The 15798-nt window shown below is 39.5% G+C and overlaps 3 protein-coding genes across 4 annotated transcripts; all 3 read left to right on the top strand.

Annotated features, from left to right (window-relative positions):
- The first annotated feature begins 1766 nt into the window (after window positions 1-1766).
- LOC135614904 (protein SIEL-like) lies at window positions 1767-9224 on the top strand. Its single transcript, XM_065112766.1, has 8 exons — window positions 1767-2480; window positions 2588-2668; window positions 2821-3051; window positions 3221-3412; window positions 4674-4814; window positions 6084-6173; window positions 7692-8149; window positions 8254-9224. Exons 1-8 carry the CDS (start codon window positions 1773-1775, stop codon window positions 9164-9166), a joined length of 2814 nt encoding a protein of 937 aa, XP_064968838.1. The 5' UTR covers window positions 1767-1772; the 3' UTR covers window positions 9167-9224.
- Window positions 9225-9283: 59 nt separating this feature from the next.
- Window positions 9284-10720, top strand: LOC135614907 (uncharacterized). The gene is made up of 4 exons (XM_065112771.1): window positions 9284-9422; window positions 9689-9897; window positions 10051-10191; window positions 10270-10720. The coding sequence occupies exons 1-4, from the start codon at window positions 9376-9378 to the stop codon at window positions 10311-10313; spliced, it is 441 nt and encodes a 146-aa protein (XP_064968843.1). The 5' UTR covers window positions 9284-9375; the 3' UTR covers window positions 10314-10720.
- A 135-nt stretch (window positions 10721-10855) lies between these two features.
- LOC135587027 (uncharacterized) lies at window positions 10856-14947 on the top strand. 2 transcript variants are annotated; one of them, XM_065112768.1, is made up of 5 exons: window positions 10856-11393; window positions 11583-11727; window positions 12321-12605; window positions 12989-13588; window positions 14669-14947. In XM_065112768.1, the coding sequence occupies exons 1-4, from the start codon at window positions 11356-11358 to the stop codon at window positions 13538-13540; spliced, it is 1020 nt and encodes a 339-aa protein (XP_064968840.1). In that variant the 5' UTR covers window positions 10856-11355; the 3' UTR covers window positions 13541-13588; window positions 14669-14947. The 2 variants fall into 2 exon arrangements, with proteins under 2 accessions (XP_064968840.1, XP_064968839.1); XM_065112767.1 differs by lacking the exon at window positions 14669-14947 and having other exon boundaries at window positions 12989-13870.
- Window positions 14948-15798: the final 851 nt, after the last annotated feature.

The raw sequence follows: 15798 nt of genomic DNA, 5'->3' as shown, positions 1-15798 counted from the left end.
ACTGCCGGGGAAGAGATGCTGGATGCCACTCGGAGGCCCGTTGGATACCATCTTGGCCACGAGAGAGAGGAAGACGAGGAGGCCGAGCGTCCGTAGATCTGCCTGTGCATTGACGTGATCACCATGCTCCCACTACCGTGAGCGATCTACTGCAAGAATTGGAACACCGTGAGAGCGCTTGTGGAGTCCAGCCCCGAGGTGGGCTCGTCGATGAAGAGGATTATGTGGTCGTCGATGATGTCAGTTCCGATGGACACCCGGCGCCTCTCATTCCTATCCCTAACGATGGTTTTCGCCGCCGACTGCAGCCCGAGCTGGACGATCAGCTCTTTCACTCCTCCTCCTTCCTTGACGCTGGGACGGAACGAGGCAGCCGCAACCTGACAGCGACCATCAACGTCTCCTACACGGTCAGCGTCGGGGAAAAAGGTGGTCGACCTGCATCACGTACGTGGATATTATCTTCGAGACTCGCGCCATCGAGGGTGACCTATCCTTAGAGGCCGGCCCTCTCGATTCGCTTAAGCTGTGCGTCGACGATGGTAGTCTTCCTCGAGCCGCTCGCCCCGAGCACATGACCTCCCCAGTCCTCACCTCGCCGGAGATGGAATCCAAAAGCTTCCTGCTTCCGGGTTGCTTCTTCCAGAAAAGTGACGACCTCCGTGTCTCCTTAAACGCTGTCGGAGAGAGAGAGAGATCGGCGAAGGCGAGGACGAAGATGCACGGATACTCGCTGGCGGTGGCTATGGCGGGGAGCTGGGTTTATTCGACGGAATATGGTGTGGTGGTCGGCGTTGGAAACCATGCAAGGTTTTCGACAGTTGGTGGATTTCGCTGTTGCAAGCTATCACTGGTTTTGTCGCTTTGACGGCATGGTGGTGACAAAACATATATTTAATTTAACTAGATTAATTTATGTCAACTATAATTTAATCATTATTAATTGGGATGCTATAGAAAGGGATAATATATTTTATACTAAAATATATAAGGGCTAATACGGTCATTGAACCTCTTTCCTACATTTTACTTAAGTCTTATTGGTGGAATACGATTCCTAAATTGTCAGCCACACAAGCAAATAATTTGTTGCGAAATATCTCTGTTAATCGGTAATATAACAGATGATAATATGATTTTATTATATATAATTATAATATTTTTTAGAAATATATATATTATCTATAGTACTCGTTCGATAGTTGTCTTCATTGCTCATCGCCAATGCAAGGATAGTGTTAAGGTGGGGGACAAAACCTAGTGGAAGAAGGCAATTACAATGCCACCTTTGTCCCCTACTCTTGAAGTTATTTTTCGTCTCTTCGTTTGTCTCTTGCTCCTAATATTATCATTATCTTTTATTTTTAAGGTGATTTATAAAAGTATTATAAAATCGATGTTATCTTCGGAGTAAGAGGCAAAGGTTGATTGCGTATGACAAAGACGATAATGGTAAATTAGAATGCAAGAATAATATTATTTTAAAAAAATAAAAGATGTTACGGGAGAATAAAGTAAAGAAAGGATGTTATGAAAGTAAAAGAAGTAAAATATAATTTTTTTTAAATATCATATATATATATATATATATATAATAATAATAATAATAATAATAATAATAATAATAATAATAAGTATTCCATCAAATAGAATAAGACCACCATAGCAGTGACAGCGGGCCCAGAACGGGCCGGTCCGTCACGGAAACGGTTGGCCCAGAAGACTCTACGTCACTAAAACCCCGGAACCAGTTTTCGACTGGGGAGGAAGCTATGGAGCGTGCCCTCCTTGAGAGGCTCCAACGCCGCCTCTCTCCCGGCGCCGCCGATGCTCGCGGCCGCATCCAGGCCCTATACTCGGCCCGATCCCTCATCGCCAACCCCGATTCCACCGAGTCCACCCGGCGCTCCGTCGTCGACGCTCTCGTAGCCTCCCTCCGCCACCACCAAGACGACCCCGCCTTCGTCCACCACGCCCTCAAGCTCCTCGGCGATGCGGCTGTCCTTTGCCGCCCCTTCGCCCACACCGTGGTCGCCGCCGTTCGCCCCTTCCTCGACGGTGGCCACAGCCTGACCGCTGACGCCGTCGCCGCCCTAGCCTCCGTCGCGGAGGCCGACAATGGAGGGGGAGGAGAAGGGTATTCTCTCGTTGCGTCGGCATTGGACGGCGTTCGCATTCTTTCGCTTGCTTCTAGCCCCATCGTGGCCGTTCGGTCGCAGGTTCTTGATCTCTTGGTGCGGAGTGTGGAGAGGGGTCGATTCTGGGATTCTTTTGGGCATCATACAACGATTCAAGTGTTCCTTGGGCTCGCGATGGATCTGTACCCACTGGTTAGAAAACGTGCTGTCGATGGCATAATAGCATTGCTAAGGGAAGCCGCAGGTGGCGTCGATTGTTTAATCGTGGAATGCTGCTATGATCGTGCTGTTGTGCTTCTTAAGGACGAGGAAAAGCTCGTTAGATTGACTGCCGTTAAGTTGGTGAGGAACATTATCCATAGACTTTGTTATACTGTCAAAATTTTGGCTTTATGATCAGTCAATTTTTGATTAAAAACCAGCTAATCTGCGTGAAATTTCATGATCAGATCAGTGAGTGTGGGGAGCTTTTTGCAGCCAGCCAGGGGGAAACTGAGCACAGCGAGCAAATGGATGTGGTATTTGTTCAAGTATGCATTGTGTTGTTTAAAGCTTATTGCATTTTCTTAGTTCTCAGTGCTTGGGTGAATATTGTTGTCCAATTTAGTTTAATCTTCTACTTTCTTAGTATATATCTTGGTTATATTTAGGTTTACTATAAATCCATTACTCTTCTTTTCAGCTTTGTTTGATGGCAAGAGATATGCATATGGAAGTTAGATTTGAAGCTTTTGTTGCGCTTGGGAAAGTAAGACTGGTACATGAGACTGTTCTGTTACAATCCCTCTCTAAGAAAATTTTGGGCATCAAGAGTGGAAAAGCCATTGTTAAATGCTCCACAGAAGGAACTAAAATTTCACTGTTATCAGCTGCTGGCGCTTTTGTACATGGAATTGAAGATGAATTCTATGAGGTGAACTTGGTGCTTATCATCATGTTATTATTATTTTTTCTTTTGAGTGGTACATCATAATTCAATGAAACTTCACACACACACACACACACACACACACACACACACACATATATGCAACCTCTTTGTGGTTTCTGCAGTATATTATATTGTGCTAATTGTTTTCTAGGTACGGGAAGCTGCCTGTAGATCATTGGGAATGCTAACAATTTTCTCTGTCAAGTTTGCATATGAGGCTACAAACTTACTAATGGACATGTTAAATGATGATACAGAGGTGGTTCGATTACAAACCTTGCAAACATTATCTCATATGGCAAATTATGATCGTTTAACAATGCAGGACAAACACATGCAAATGGTATGCCATGGACCTTTATTTATTTGAGAGAATCATTTATTATTGATATGCATCAAAATTACACATTATTATGAACTGTTTAAGATTTTTCCTGTGCTATTTTTTTACAAAATATCTTGAAATTTATCAAAATTATATAGTAGTATGAAAATTTTAAGATTTTTCGTGTGCTATTCTCTTACAAAATATCTTTTGCTAATATTGAATGTGCAGTGTTGCTTGTGTCACCAGTTGATGGTGAAGATTGAGGATAGTTGCAAGATCTTGCAGTATATTTCTGGATAGCATAGCTCGCAGACTCTTGGTATCAATTGCTTGCCTTTCAGTTGACATGTCAATGGAGAGGAATGAGAATAGCAATTGTGGGTCTGATATGTTTATCATTAATCTAGAGAAATAAATCTGAAACTTGAAATTCTTATTCACATAGTGGAAATGTTACTATTTTAACAACTTTAGTGTCAATTCTCTATTTGTGAGATGACAGAATGAACATCTCCAGCATATCTTTCATGATGCACATGGCGAAGAATATGTTATGCAGAGACACTTCTTATAAATGTTTCATGTGAAGGTCTAAAGAGCATTTGTTTTCAATGGGAATGCTGAACTACGTATTGTGGTTTATGCATTAGCCAAGATTGCCTTATTGGGAACATTCCATTCTGTTTCCTTGTCAGACCAGTATGCTGTAATGATGTGTGGTGTTCTGGCTGGTACCAGCGCCTTGCTGCTGGAAAATAGAAAAGATCATTACAAGTACATAATTCCTCCTCCTGATTTACTTATTGTTCACCTTCTTTTCTTTCACTTTCATCTACCACAACCCTCCTCCTACTATCCTTTTTTCAGTCATTGCCATGTCAAGTTGTGCTTCTCTTCTTGTTTTTGCTATTGTCACTTCATCAAGCTCAATATGAGGTTAATGACACTATTTACACTGATTCAATTTTGACTGAAACATGTGAAATTTCTTGACTGAAACCGCATATTGCAAGTTATTTAATGCAATCAGACTTAATATTGTTATGTGGCATGTGGCTTCTTATCATGTTCTATAAAATATTTTAGAAGCAGGAGTTTGTTTCTATTAATAAAATTGTTTGCACATTTTTGACTGCAACCGCATATTCATTACTCTTGGTTTTCGGTTAATATATATTTCAAGGTTGTTTTGATTTCTTTGTGTACTTTTCCCATTGTTTACTTGTCTTACAATACAGAATTTAGCTCACACTATGTTATTTGTGAAATTCTGCAGTTTCTTGGTCTATTGGCTGATATTAGTCCCTCGATAAGATGCGTGGCAAGAAAACTGCTCCAGCTAATTAAGTTGCCTGATTTTGTATCGTTTAGAGATACAATTGATTGTCTCGTCAGCAATTTAGAGGCATTCCCAGAGGTTTAATTATGTAGAATATTTTCTAGTATATTCATATACTATGCTTTGTGGAAGAGTCTACATATTAGCAACTTTCAGTTTTGTTGGGTACTTCAGGAGCTTCATTCATACTATAGGACTTGTTGGTACTTATAATAGAACTTGTTGGTACTTGTACTTGATTAAGTCAAATGAAATGTATACTTTATTCTTAAGCCAGCTCAGACTTGCCTATAAGATTTTCATCTCATGCCATTATGTACATGTAGTGTTAATGGATGAGGATTAATTGCCATCCATACTACATCTCTTCAACTGCAGGCTTGGAATTGTGCATGTAACATGAGTCTTGTGTCATGTACCCTGGCAGTTTATAAGTCTGGGCATGCACCTATGTTAGATGTGATGACCCAAGCCCAAATACCATTTGAGCTGGGCATGTACCTTTTGGAGGTGGGTTTTAATTTATATAGTAAATCAAAACCTAGTCTACATTTGATATGGGACTAGTCAGGGTATTACACTGGATCGTGGCATGGCACTACATAGCTTTTATGTACCATGGCACGTTTTGCACCAGTGGCTGGATACGGTGCGGCACGACACTATTTTTTGTTGACAAAGAAAAAGAAAAAAATAAAAAAGATAAAGTTAGGTGAATTTTGGCAATTTGACTTAAGCCTTTTTGATGTGGATAAAGTTAATTGAGTTAGGTACAATTTTTACATATACAATTTTCATCTTTACTTTTTCATGTTTTTTAAAATTTGACAAAAAGTAAATCTGCATAATTTTTGGCAGTTGACATGTGATATTTTTGCAAATATTTAATTAATCCTTACTATGATTAGACAATTGCCTCTCAGAATTGATGTCACCTCTTTTATGATCTCATGCTTATTTCTTGTTAAAAATATTTCTCTTCATAAACTTATTATTTTCATGTGTATGTTGTTTGAAAACTTCTGATGTTCAGTAGCATAGTGATTTGGTTCAAATTATAATGCATTTCCTTTTAACAAGAATATTTGAAATTATTGTTAATTTTTAACGGCCAATGATAAATGAATGCTGTTTATGTTTGTAAAATATAAGGTGATAGTAATTTTTATTTAAAGATTCTTCAGATTAAAAGTTTAAAAAAAGATGATGTAATGATAGCAAAATGGGAACAGACTAATCCTTTGGTTTCTATTTTTTAAATATCTTAGTTTAATTCATTGATATATTTGAACTTGTTAAGCATTATGTTATATATTTCTTATCAGCATCCCTGTTTTCTATATTCAGGAAGAAGAAGATATTTTCTTCATTCTGTTTTCTGTCGGCAAGCAGCACAAGAACTTTTCAGCCAAGTTAGCAAAAGAATTTGCAAAAGAGGTGCATCCTTCTTCTTTGTCCATGGATATGAAGGGAGCAATATGACTTATTGTAGTATCTATTATTTAAAACTGACTTTCCCTGTTTGGAATTTTATATGTTTGTTCTGATGGATGAAGTAGGTTTTAGTAATGCACAAAATATTAAGCCCCTGTATCATCTCATTTACTAAAGTATGTCAACACATGTACTTTACATCAATCTCTTTGCAGATGAAATCAAGGATAAATGATTCTGCTAATGGCAAATTAAAAGGACTAAAGAAAATTTATCAACTTCTATTAATCTTAAACCTGGAGCGATCCGGAACAAATCTTACTTTTGGAGATTGAAACCATGCCTTAAAAGTCATTGAAGTTGGGATGTGTAAATAATGAAGGAATCAGGGATTGCTGACCTTACAACCAATCTTGTCCTTCTTTGCTCACCTTTCTTGCTTGCCTGACTTTATCAGTAGTATCTTTCTTTGTTGGAGCTGTAATCTTAGAGTCCTTGCTTGCTTGGGTTGTTTCCCTGGAGGTGAAGAAAATTCCTTGATTCCTCTTTCTTGGACAGGATCCTCATTAATTGTTTGAAGGAAGCTAGTATCTGTATCTTTCTCTTCTGCTTGCCAAAAATGAAGAAGCCTTAACTGTTGCTTTTACATTGCTTATATCCACCTTCAGCTGGTTCTTGTGCTTCTTGCCTTCTTTACATAGGCAGAAGTCAAGATAGTCCAAGATGGGCTCTTTTGTTATTTGAAACTGACAACTTATATTATCATGGACCTTGATGAACTTGAGGCATAAGTCATTCATATCTGGATGCCGCTCAAGTTCACAAAAGGTTTGCTGGCAGAAGTGCTATGATATAATTGAATTAAGTGGTTTTATATCATTTGCCCTGAAGGCCTCGTGGATTTACTAATGTTATGAGAATACTGATAGTTTTTAATATGGATTACATGCAACATTTATAGAAAAGGTATCCCACACTTGTGTGGTGACATGCAGTAAAAATAAAATTCTACAGAAAGGCGGATAAACCTAACATCTACAGTTGTCTTATAGGTAGAATATGGATAATGGGGGCATTTCTATCGTAGTAGTCCAATTTTAGTTAAAGTTCTAACTTGGGTAGTTTACTGAACTTAGAAACAGAGATTTCACTTCGTAGAATCTTATTTACTTCAAGTGTCTGTTGCAAGTTATTTGAAGTTAAAATATCAAAGGTCATCAGATTGTCAAGGTGATGGTCCTGGCCTACTGCCCTCGGTGGTTGATCAATTTGTTGCCATGTGAGGGATAGAGTAAAAGTCATTGCCCTTTTTTTTTACAACCCTAAATCTTTAATTATATTGTTCATATGTTGGTAATGAATGCAAAAGTTTGATAGTTCTAAATTCTTTTAGGGTGAATGCTATGATGAATCCAGATCATGTAACTCACCTTTTATGGTTATTGTAGTTTCTAAGTTTTTAAAGTGACTTGTTACTGTTGTGTAATAGATATGCTGATTTCCACTTTGTCTGTTTTATAGATAGATCTATCCTGTGGAGAGCTGATTTTGGATAGCCATGAAGTGGCAGCAAAGTTAGTTTTATTCATCTCATCGTCTTTCTCCAATGGACAACGTACAACTGATATTCCTATGGCTCTATATTCTTATGCAGTCCCTTTTAGTGGAAGAATCACTCATGCCCTGAGAGGTGCTGTAGACCAAGATTCCCTTTTGGCCTATTTGTGTTCTTATAGTAAAGAGATCCACAAGATATGCACTTCATCGATGCCGATTCATGTTGCAATATCTGATATTACACGTAAGGGAAATGTGCTAGATTTTAGTAAAATATTGACACGCTCCGAGCAAACACAAGAGAAGTGTGTGTTCTTGAATGAGGAAACAATGCAGTCAATAAAGCTTAATTTAGAAACAGTTGGGAAAACTTGGCCTCTGATGAAGTCACATTGTACACAAGTAGTGCAAAACATGTTAAGGTATTCTTTATTTGTTTTCTGGTCTTTAGGTTCTCCTAAATAGTTTACTTTCTTTTTTATATGTCTAGGTTACTTAAGTATGCTATGTTATCTATGGCATGTAGGGCTTGCAAAGAAGAGTTAGAAACCATTGCTTGGAATGCTGATCACGGAGCTGCCAGTTCATTTTTAGACTTTGCAGCTCTGTATATTCAAGTAATCCAGTTGGTTACTGAAATATTGGACAAATCTCTTCCAAAAAAATCTTGCATTATTGGCATGACATCACTTGATATCATACTGGAAAGATTAGACATGAATCTCCGAAGGCTGAGGTACGGCTTTTCAGGTTTGCAAAGAGACGAAGAATGTCATATTCTAGAGTTGACGTTGCTTAGCTATGTTTTTAGACTATTGGAGATTGGAGTAAGCCCACAACCTATATTGGCGAGGCTGACTTCTACAATTTCTCGTTTGGAGTTCCTTTGTGAAGGACCATCTAATCTTTCTGATTTTGCCAAAGAAGTAAAGCATGCTTGTACTGAAGGCACAGCAGCCTTATTTTCTAATACATATGTTTTTCGTAAGTTACTTGAACTCTTCTATCCTGAGCAGATAACATTTACTGGAAGATTTAAACAGAAAAAGGCAGAAGTGTTAGTCATTGGTAATGATTCAGAGAATCCTCTGACTTTCGTGTCAGGTTTGCCTGTCGGAATCTTCTTCCGTATAACACTGTATGAAATACTACATAGTGACAGGTTGTGGCTCTTGTTGGCCGTGGGTGAGTCAATTCAATATGTATTTCTTGATTTAAGCCAATTTGAAGGCTGTGATGCAGTGAGAAGCTGCACTCTTAATGTTCCATTTCACGGAACTCCAAAAGCAGCATCATTTTTGCTAAGGGCTTCTGTAGGTATTGAGTGTCCATCTGAAGACGTCACAAACCACAGTAAAGGTCAGGGAGGGCCAATAGATGATTATGCTATAATCTGCAAGGAAAATGATGTTCATTTTATTAGTGTCAATAACAGATGATATTTGGAAGCTGTGAGCTGGGAGTCAATGCTACATTTCTGCATATGTTCTCTATGGGGTAAGTCTGTGATCAACTTGTGCAAAGCAACTAGGTCTGGAGTAACCAGGTGAAACCTTTGCATGATCATCAATAGAAAGAACTGGTGTATACAGCGACACAGAGAAGCAGATTGAAGCAGTGAAACAGTTGGTCAATGAATTAGTGAATCATGGATTATATGAAGTTCTTTGTTATGAAGAACTTTGCCAACTTAGTGTAAGTTTCTTCTATTGTCCTTCCACTTGTGACAACTTGATCATACTCCTTACAACTCATTAGGATAGGTGGGAATTCAGTGTCACCTGAAATTGGTTTCCTTTTCTTTTTGGTCAATGCTTCTATCACTTAATACCATGCTTTACAATTGCCTTTGTTTACTATGCTTTCTTTAAGCCATTTCTTATTACTCACGAATATTTTTTCTTTTGTGCTGCATGCATGCACGAGTTCCTTAAATTCACATGAAGTAAGTTTACATGCAGAATCATGTCAAGAATCCAGTATCGGATGGGAGATGCCCTCAGCATGACTATATTTTCCACCTCATCCTTCAACAAGCTTGGGGTTCCACCTGGTGCACCTCCCAAACAACAACCTGATTACCATAGACTAGATACACTATTGAGTATTGACAATCAACAAGCAGTCCAACTTCAGCAGCAGCCACTTGAAGAATCTTCTGCATCGGCTGGTAGGATAAGCTATATAACCATGACCACCCACTTTCTGATTAGAACAATCATGCCTTATCATGCTGCTTACTGGAAGAATTATTTGGAGACAAATGAATATTAGAGTGAATATGATTATTCTCATCTCACCTGAATCTGGTTATTTTCAACAGCCAGGAAATTCCTAATTCGGCTACATGATCAACAGGGTTATGATTCAACACCTTCCTATGGAACAGTGGACAAACTGTCACAAGAAGGATCCGCCTCTGCTTATTGTGCACAGAGCGCCTCCACTAACACCCCCATCTCAGGTCAGCCTTTTAATAGCAAGACAAGGTATCCTACTGATCGAACAAAATCATCTGGTTATGACAATTCTCCACTGGCAGCTAGGTACAGGAGCAAACCTGCGGCTCTGAATGGATATGGCTAAACAACACAACTGATCCAGCCTAGTTAGTTATGGGCAGCCTTCACAGATGCAGAAGTCACCATGTACTCCGGTTGTCAAGCAGACTATATGCAGATGGTTATAGGCAAAAGCGGTCCTGTGGACTGCCACCGCATAGCCAACCAGGTTATAGTCAGCAGCAGCAGCCATTGACTCATGGTGATGATAGTTATTCACAGCCTCCTGCTTATCCTCAAGGACAATGATGCTCTTTTTGATGCTTCTACTGCTGCACCAATTGTTTCAAAAGTAATTGTAAGCAAGGCACTCCCAAACCTGATATTGCCCAGTAAGTCCTTTGTAGGGTTGTGGCCCTTGTGGACCATTTTATCATTGTGCTGGTTCAGTATCTAATAGTTAATGATAACGGGGCTTTGTATTGTGTTTTACAGCTTTCCAATGATGTGATTTAGATTATCAGATTGCTGGTATGTTTTGTTGTCTTTTATGCTAACTCATCAACATGCAGAATGAAGTTATCTGGTGATAAAAGACTTGGCAACTTCCATATTTAGGATGTATTAGAAGCTCCTGTGAATTATAGTCAATAGGCACGGACATAAATAAATTTATTTGGTGGCACAGATTTACAGCCAGTTAGAGCCTATTTGTTTGGACCACATGTTTGGATGATGAATTAGCAGCATTTTTTTGTGGCGAGTCTGATCTTGGTAGGAAATTTCTAATTTTATGTTTGACAGTGTTAGGCATTGTCCGTTCAAGTAGCAGTTCAAGTTCACCTTTTGTGGTCTGAGTGGTACTGTCCTGCACTAATTTTTAGTACTCCCCATGTTCCTGCTTTTTATCCACGTTGTTCTGTATCACAGTTTGCCAATGTGTTTGCAGCGGCTATGGGATCCTAAAGATGTCTTTTCTAAAGTGATGGGGTAGAGATTGTTATACCTTTTCTTGCAGCTTCCTGGAGCTGTTTCTTTAGAAGAATCTTTTCTTTCGTGCAGATGTTATACCTTTTCTTGCAGCTTCCTGGAGCTGTTTCTTTAGAAGAATCTTTTCTTTCGTGCAGATGTTTGGAACCGAAAGATTCTGCATAATCTCTAGAAGGTATAAGATGACATCCTGCTATTCTTTGCACTAATCTGCTGAAAATTCATTATGATCTGATTCTGTTGAACGAACTGTCTTAATAATCTGTTGATTTAGGTCTTACAAGTACAAACTTTTCTCTTCTTGGACTAGGATTTCTTTCTCAACACTGACCTTCGATTAGTCTGTCTTTGGTGTTCCTTGCAGGAGGAGAATTGGCCGATGTGGTTTTGAGTTAATCATCATTTTATTGCTATCAAAAACTTGCATAAACCAGAAGATCATCGTCTGTTGCATGGGACAGCCCACGCAGGGTGAAGTGTTTCAACTCTCGCAAAATCTTATACAGAAGGTACATATCTTCCATTCGAGGACAGCATCCGAGGTTCATAACCTTTGTTATGTTTGCGTGGCTGGTAACATCTTTTTTGGCATCCTATGCGCCTGCTTGGTCTGTTCATGTTTCTTAATCACTAAAATTCTGAAATATTCTAGTTCTTAATTCATGTGTGACAGCAATGATATGATCACTCTTCCATCTATCTGACAGATCCAACACTGATTATTCTCATCAGCATGTCCATAAATTTTGTTTATCCATCTGCTAGTAGTAATCTATGTTAGGCATTGCAAGTTCCAGTATTCTTTTAAAGCATTTATACTGTAAATTCATGATCAATGGTATTTTATAAATACGAGTGTTTGGATGGTCGAAAAATAGCATATATAAAAAGTTTATATCAGTATTAAATAAAAACGTATTTTAAAAGATGTGAAAATATTATTATTAATGGTATGAAAATAAACAAGTTTCAAAAAGTAATTAAAAATTGAATATGACTCCTTAGGTGTGTGATATGAAAAAGTTGCAGTGGATAATAAATTGACGTGTTTGATCTTTGCCCTTTCCTTTCTTCAGTGGTATCGTCTGTCAACTAAATGCAGGTGATTTCTTGGACTCGCATGATATCTACAAACCAAGGACGGGTGACAGTGGCCATTTCTCGGAGTGGCGACTGCAATGATAGCCCACATGGTCAGTGTACGCCCTTTTCTCCTCTGCCTGAAGTGACCAATCCTTTCTTCAATTCCAAGGCTTTGTTGGCGCAGCACAGTGGATTAGTATTCATCTTCTGCACCCAATGTCTCGGCTTTCACCGACAACTAACTGGAGGTGTTCGAGCTGCTTTGACCTGCAGTCCCCAACGAAGCTCACTTGCAGAATGGAAGGTAATCTCTTGCCCTTATCAGTAACCAAATGGAAGTCCCATTACCGTATTCTTATTCTCCTGTGTTCATTTAATGCTAACTTAAATGTTGAGGATACCCTTCATTCCCACCAGCCTCTCTGCAAGTACACTTCAAATCTCTTGCCAAATCAGAACACAGCAACTAGACCAAGAATAGATATAGAGAGAGACCAGTGTCACTGTCATTGGCACAACTAAGCAACAGATTGGAGGAAAGTAATTAAGTTTTCGTGTCAATCTCTCTTTTGTTCCTGGCATCCAACTCCCTATTTCTACTTTTTCTTGCGTCTGAAGGCTTTCCCACCTCCTGCTCATCCTTATGCCATATATAATCACCACTAAACAGAGCCCTTCCACTTCTAGGGAGAGGAGAGAGGTAAGAGGATGAGCTCCGGGTGCAAGTCTTCTGTGAGCTGCGTCGACGCACGTCGGCCGGCTAGACCAACCTATGTCAACCTCTACAGGTGGCCGGAGTCCGACGCCGAGTTCGTGAAGTCGATGACAGGAGGAAGGGACGAGAGAGTCGGTGATGACAACCTCGTTGATGGGAGGAGGAGGTGGAGTCCGAGCCCAAGGGTGGTGGATAGTTACTCATGCCGGCAGATGTACCTAAGGAGCTACACCTTCTCCAAGGAGGAGACCGCCACGGAGAAGGCACGACAGTGCCTCGGCAAGGCTAAGCGACGAGCTGTCGTCCTGTTCCCTTTTCTCCAGCAGAAGACCGAGGGCCGCAGCTGTGTTCCTGCTCATGCTGATACCAAGATGAGCAGACGTAGCAGCAGGAGGAAGGAGAAGAAGCGAAAGGTCTGCGGAACAGATAAGATGCCAAGAGAGATCTCTTACTCCGCACTGTTCTCCATTTTCTTCCGGTTCCTCTTCTGCACCTCCAGCGTCGAAGTAGTCGACAGAAGGTGAATCAGATCAAAAAGGTTGATGATAAACTCTTTTCCAGCTCCAAAGAAGGTGAGTTCTTGGATCTCTTCTATCTTATATTCTACTCAAAATTACGTGTTTTGCATCTATCTTACTAAAGATCAAAACTAAGAGTGAGAAAGAGTCTTAGTGTTTCCAGTTCCTGCTTGATCAAGAGACTCAGCAAAACTGTTTTCATACTCAGCAGTGCCAATTTCTTGTTATATTTCTTTTGTACATCCAATTCAAGTCCCCAGTAAGGTAAAGCAAAAAAAACACCATGCGCTTGATGTAAAGGTTAGTGAGAGAACATGTGCTCCTCTCTCTTTCTCACAGACATCATGCAAATTATACTCGTTAGTGAGAGAATATGAGAATACAAAAAGGCATGCATGCATTGCAGCCTGCTGTCGACAGACGTCTCTGTTTAAGTGGGCGGCCAATAAAGTTGTGGACGGGGGGTGGAGGCTGTTACCATAGGGTCTCCCTGAGGAAGGTTCTTGGTGTTGTGCCTCGCATGCTTGGAAAGTGATTGGTCCTCCCTCACTGTCTTCATCTGGTGGTGGAATGGAGATTCAGCTTCCAATTTGCTGGCTACAACTGGGATGGGTGGGTGGGTTAGGTCAGGTTCAAGGTAAATCCTAGTTTAACTTATCCTCCTTCCTTATTCCCAATCCTAAACTTGGGTGGAGTCATTTTCTTAATCATGATCTAACCAGACAACTTGACTGGGGATAAGCTTGGGTGGAGGAACCCAATCTTTTCCTGTTGTCCACCAGTCATTACAATTTTTCTTCCAATGCTATGATGGTGTTCTTCACCTATTTATTTGCCCACCCTTCCTTTCTTCCATGGGGAGTGCAATGTTTCACATCTCAACTTTGGATGGATATCAAAACCATATGCCTCCTGTGGATGCCATAGCAACCAGCCATGGTGGCTACAGGATGAAAGAAAAATAGAGATGAAACTGTTGATTCTTTTTTGAACTGTCATGTCAATTCTTTTATGATTCTGGAATTAGGCAAAACTGAAAAAGACAACAATTACATATCTCTATATTTAAAGAGACTATTTTCAGAGAAGAGATGATGCCACAGCTTATGAGATTTGTTGAGAACATATGGACAGGTTGGAAGAGATGATGGATGAGCCCCGAGGAATATTTCCAATGTTAATCTTCCTTATCAAAATACCTTTCCCAGGTTATATTTGCAATATTGAGCTCATATGTAATTTATGCCAAGCACACCAAATTCAGAATGCTAATTCCATGTTTTCATGCATTCAAAGGGGTCATTGCTTGTAATATCAAAACATAAGGTTAGCTATTACAGATTTGAGGCATGTTAGACATGAAACCATCAGCTTCTGCAAGGAAATGAACCAATAAAAAGGGCATTATTGTATCAGTGAAACAACTAAGTTCAAGTTGAGCTGAAGCAGAAAGATAATTCCAAGGAAAAGCACCTCTGAATTGAAGTCTTTACTGAATTAGAAGATGAAATCAATGAGACATTGGTTAACAGATCATCTATCTCATTCCATCATACAAGTTCTTCCAAGTGAAGCTGCTCTTCCTAAACAAAGTGTATAAGCTTTTTTTTTATTAGATAGCCATCATAAACTACCTAATCTATCTGATGAACTTGGTCATGATTATAACAAAAGGAGAAAGAACAGTAGCAAACACTGACATATATCTGGGACACAATCAAGTCATGCAGCCTTTGCTTTTTCACTTTTCTTCTTTTTTTTTCTCCAGTTAAAAGTCAGAAAAAATCCCCACTCGAACTTTACTCACCCATGTTCTTGGCATTTCAAAAGGAAAAAGAGTGATGTGCCACTATTAATCCTGCAATCCCCAGTGATCACATGTTTAATACTCAAAGAGCTGCTATTAAGGAATCATCAATACTCCTTGCTCTTTCATGCTTGGCATCACACAGCATCATCTTCAACTCATCAATTCCATCAATATTTTTAAGAACTTTCACTAGAAATTTTTTTCCTTATTTTGATAGATCCCCCTTAATCTTGTTGACGTCAACTCAATGCCATCTCTCACTTCTTTCAACAGGTTTCAATTCAAGGAAGCAGAATATACCAAGGAATTGTTTGAAGAAAATGTATCTTAGTCTCTTTTGCCAACAACTAGTCAGTGACTTGATCCATTAAACATTGAAACGGACATAATGCATCATCAGCTATGTGTCCCTGCGTTATTAGACCCAAAACATTTTACAATGGAGGTCAGCATT

This window comes from Musa acuminata, chromosome BXJ2-6 (assembly GCF_036884655.1).
Source record: "Musa acuminata AAA Group cultivar baxijiao chromosome BXJ2-6, Cavendish_Baxijiao_AAA, whole genome shotgun sequence".
NCBI lineage: Eukaryota > Viridiplantae > Streptophyta > Magnoliopsida > Zingiberales > Musaceae > Musa > Musa acuminata.
This window is presented reverse-complemented; position numbering and strand designations above follow the sequence as displayed.

What these genes read in the sequence shown, in the direction of transcription:
- LOC135614907 (XM_065112771.1), top strand. Translation starts at nt 9,376, where the DNA reads ATGGATTATATGAAGTTCTTTGTTATGAAGAACTTTGCCAACTTAGT. An exon ending in AGAATCTTCTGCATCGGCTG is followed by an intron (nt 9,898 to 10,050) that starts GTAGGATAAGCT and finishes TATTTTCAACAG; the next exon opens with CCAGGAAATTCCTAATTCGG. An exon ending in CACTAACACCCCCATCTCAG is followed by an intron (nt 10,192 to 10,269) that starts GTCAGCCTTTTA and finishes CTCCACTGGCAG; the next exon opens with CTAGGTACAGGAGCAAACCT.
- LOC135587027 (XM_065112768.1), top strand. Translation starts at nt 11,356, where the DNA reads ATGTTTGGAACCGAAAGATTCTGCATAATCTCTAGAAG. An exon ending in CGCAAAATCTTATACAGAAG is followed by an intron (nt 11,728 to 12,320) that starts GTACATATCTTC and finishes AACTAAATGCAG; the next exon opens with GTGATTTCTTGGACTCGCAT. An exon ending in GCTCACTTGCAGAATGGAAG is followed by an intron (nt 12,606 to 12,988) that starts GTAATCTCTTGC and finishes TTCCACTTCTAG; the next exon opens with GGAGAGGAGAGAGGTAAGAG.
- LOC135614904 (XM_065112766.1), top strand. Translation starts at nt 1,773, where the DNA reads ATGGAGCGTGCCCTCCTTGAGAGGCTCCAACGCCGCCTCTCTCCCGGC. An exon ending in AGGACAAACACATGCAAATG is followed by an intron (nt 3,413 to 4,673) that starts GTATGCCATGGA and finishes GAAATTCTGCAG; the next exon opens with TTTCTTGGTCTATTGGCTGA. An exon ending in ATTTAGAGGCATTCCCAGAG is followed by an intron (nt 4,815 to 6,083) that starts GTTTAATTATGT and finishes TTCTATATTCAG; the next exon opens with GAAGAAGAAGATATTTTCTT.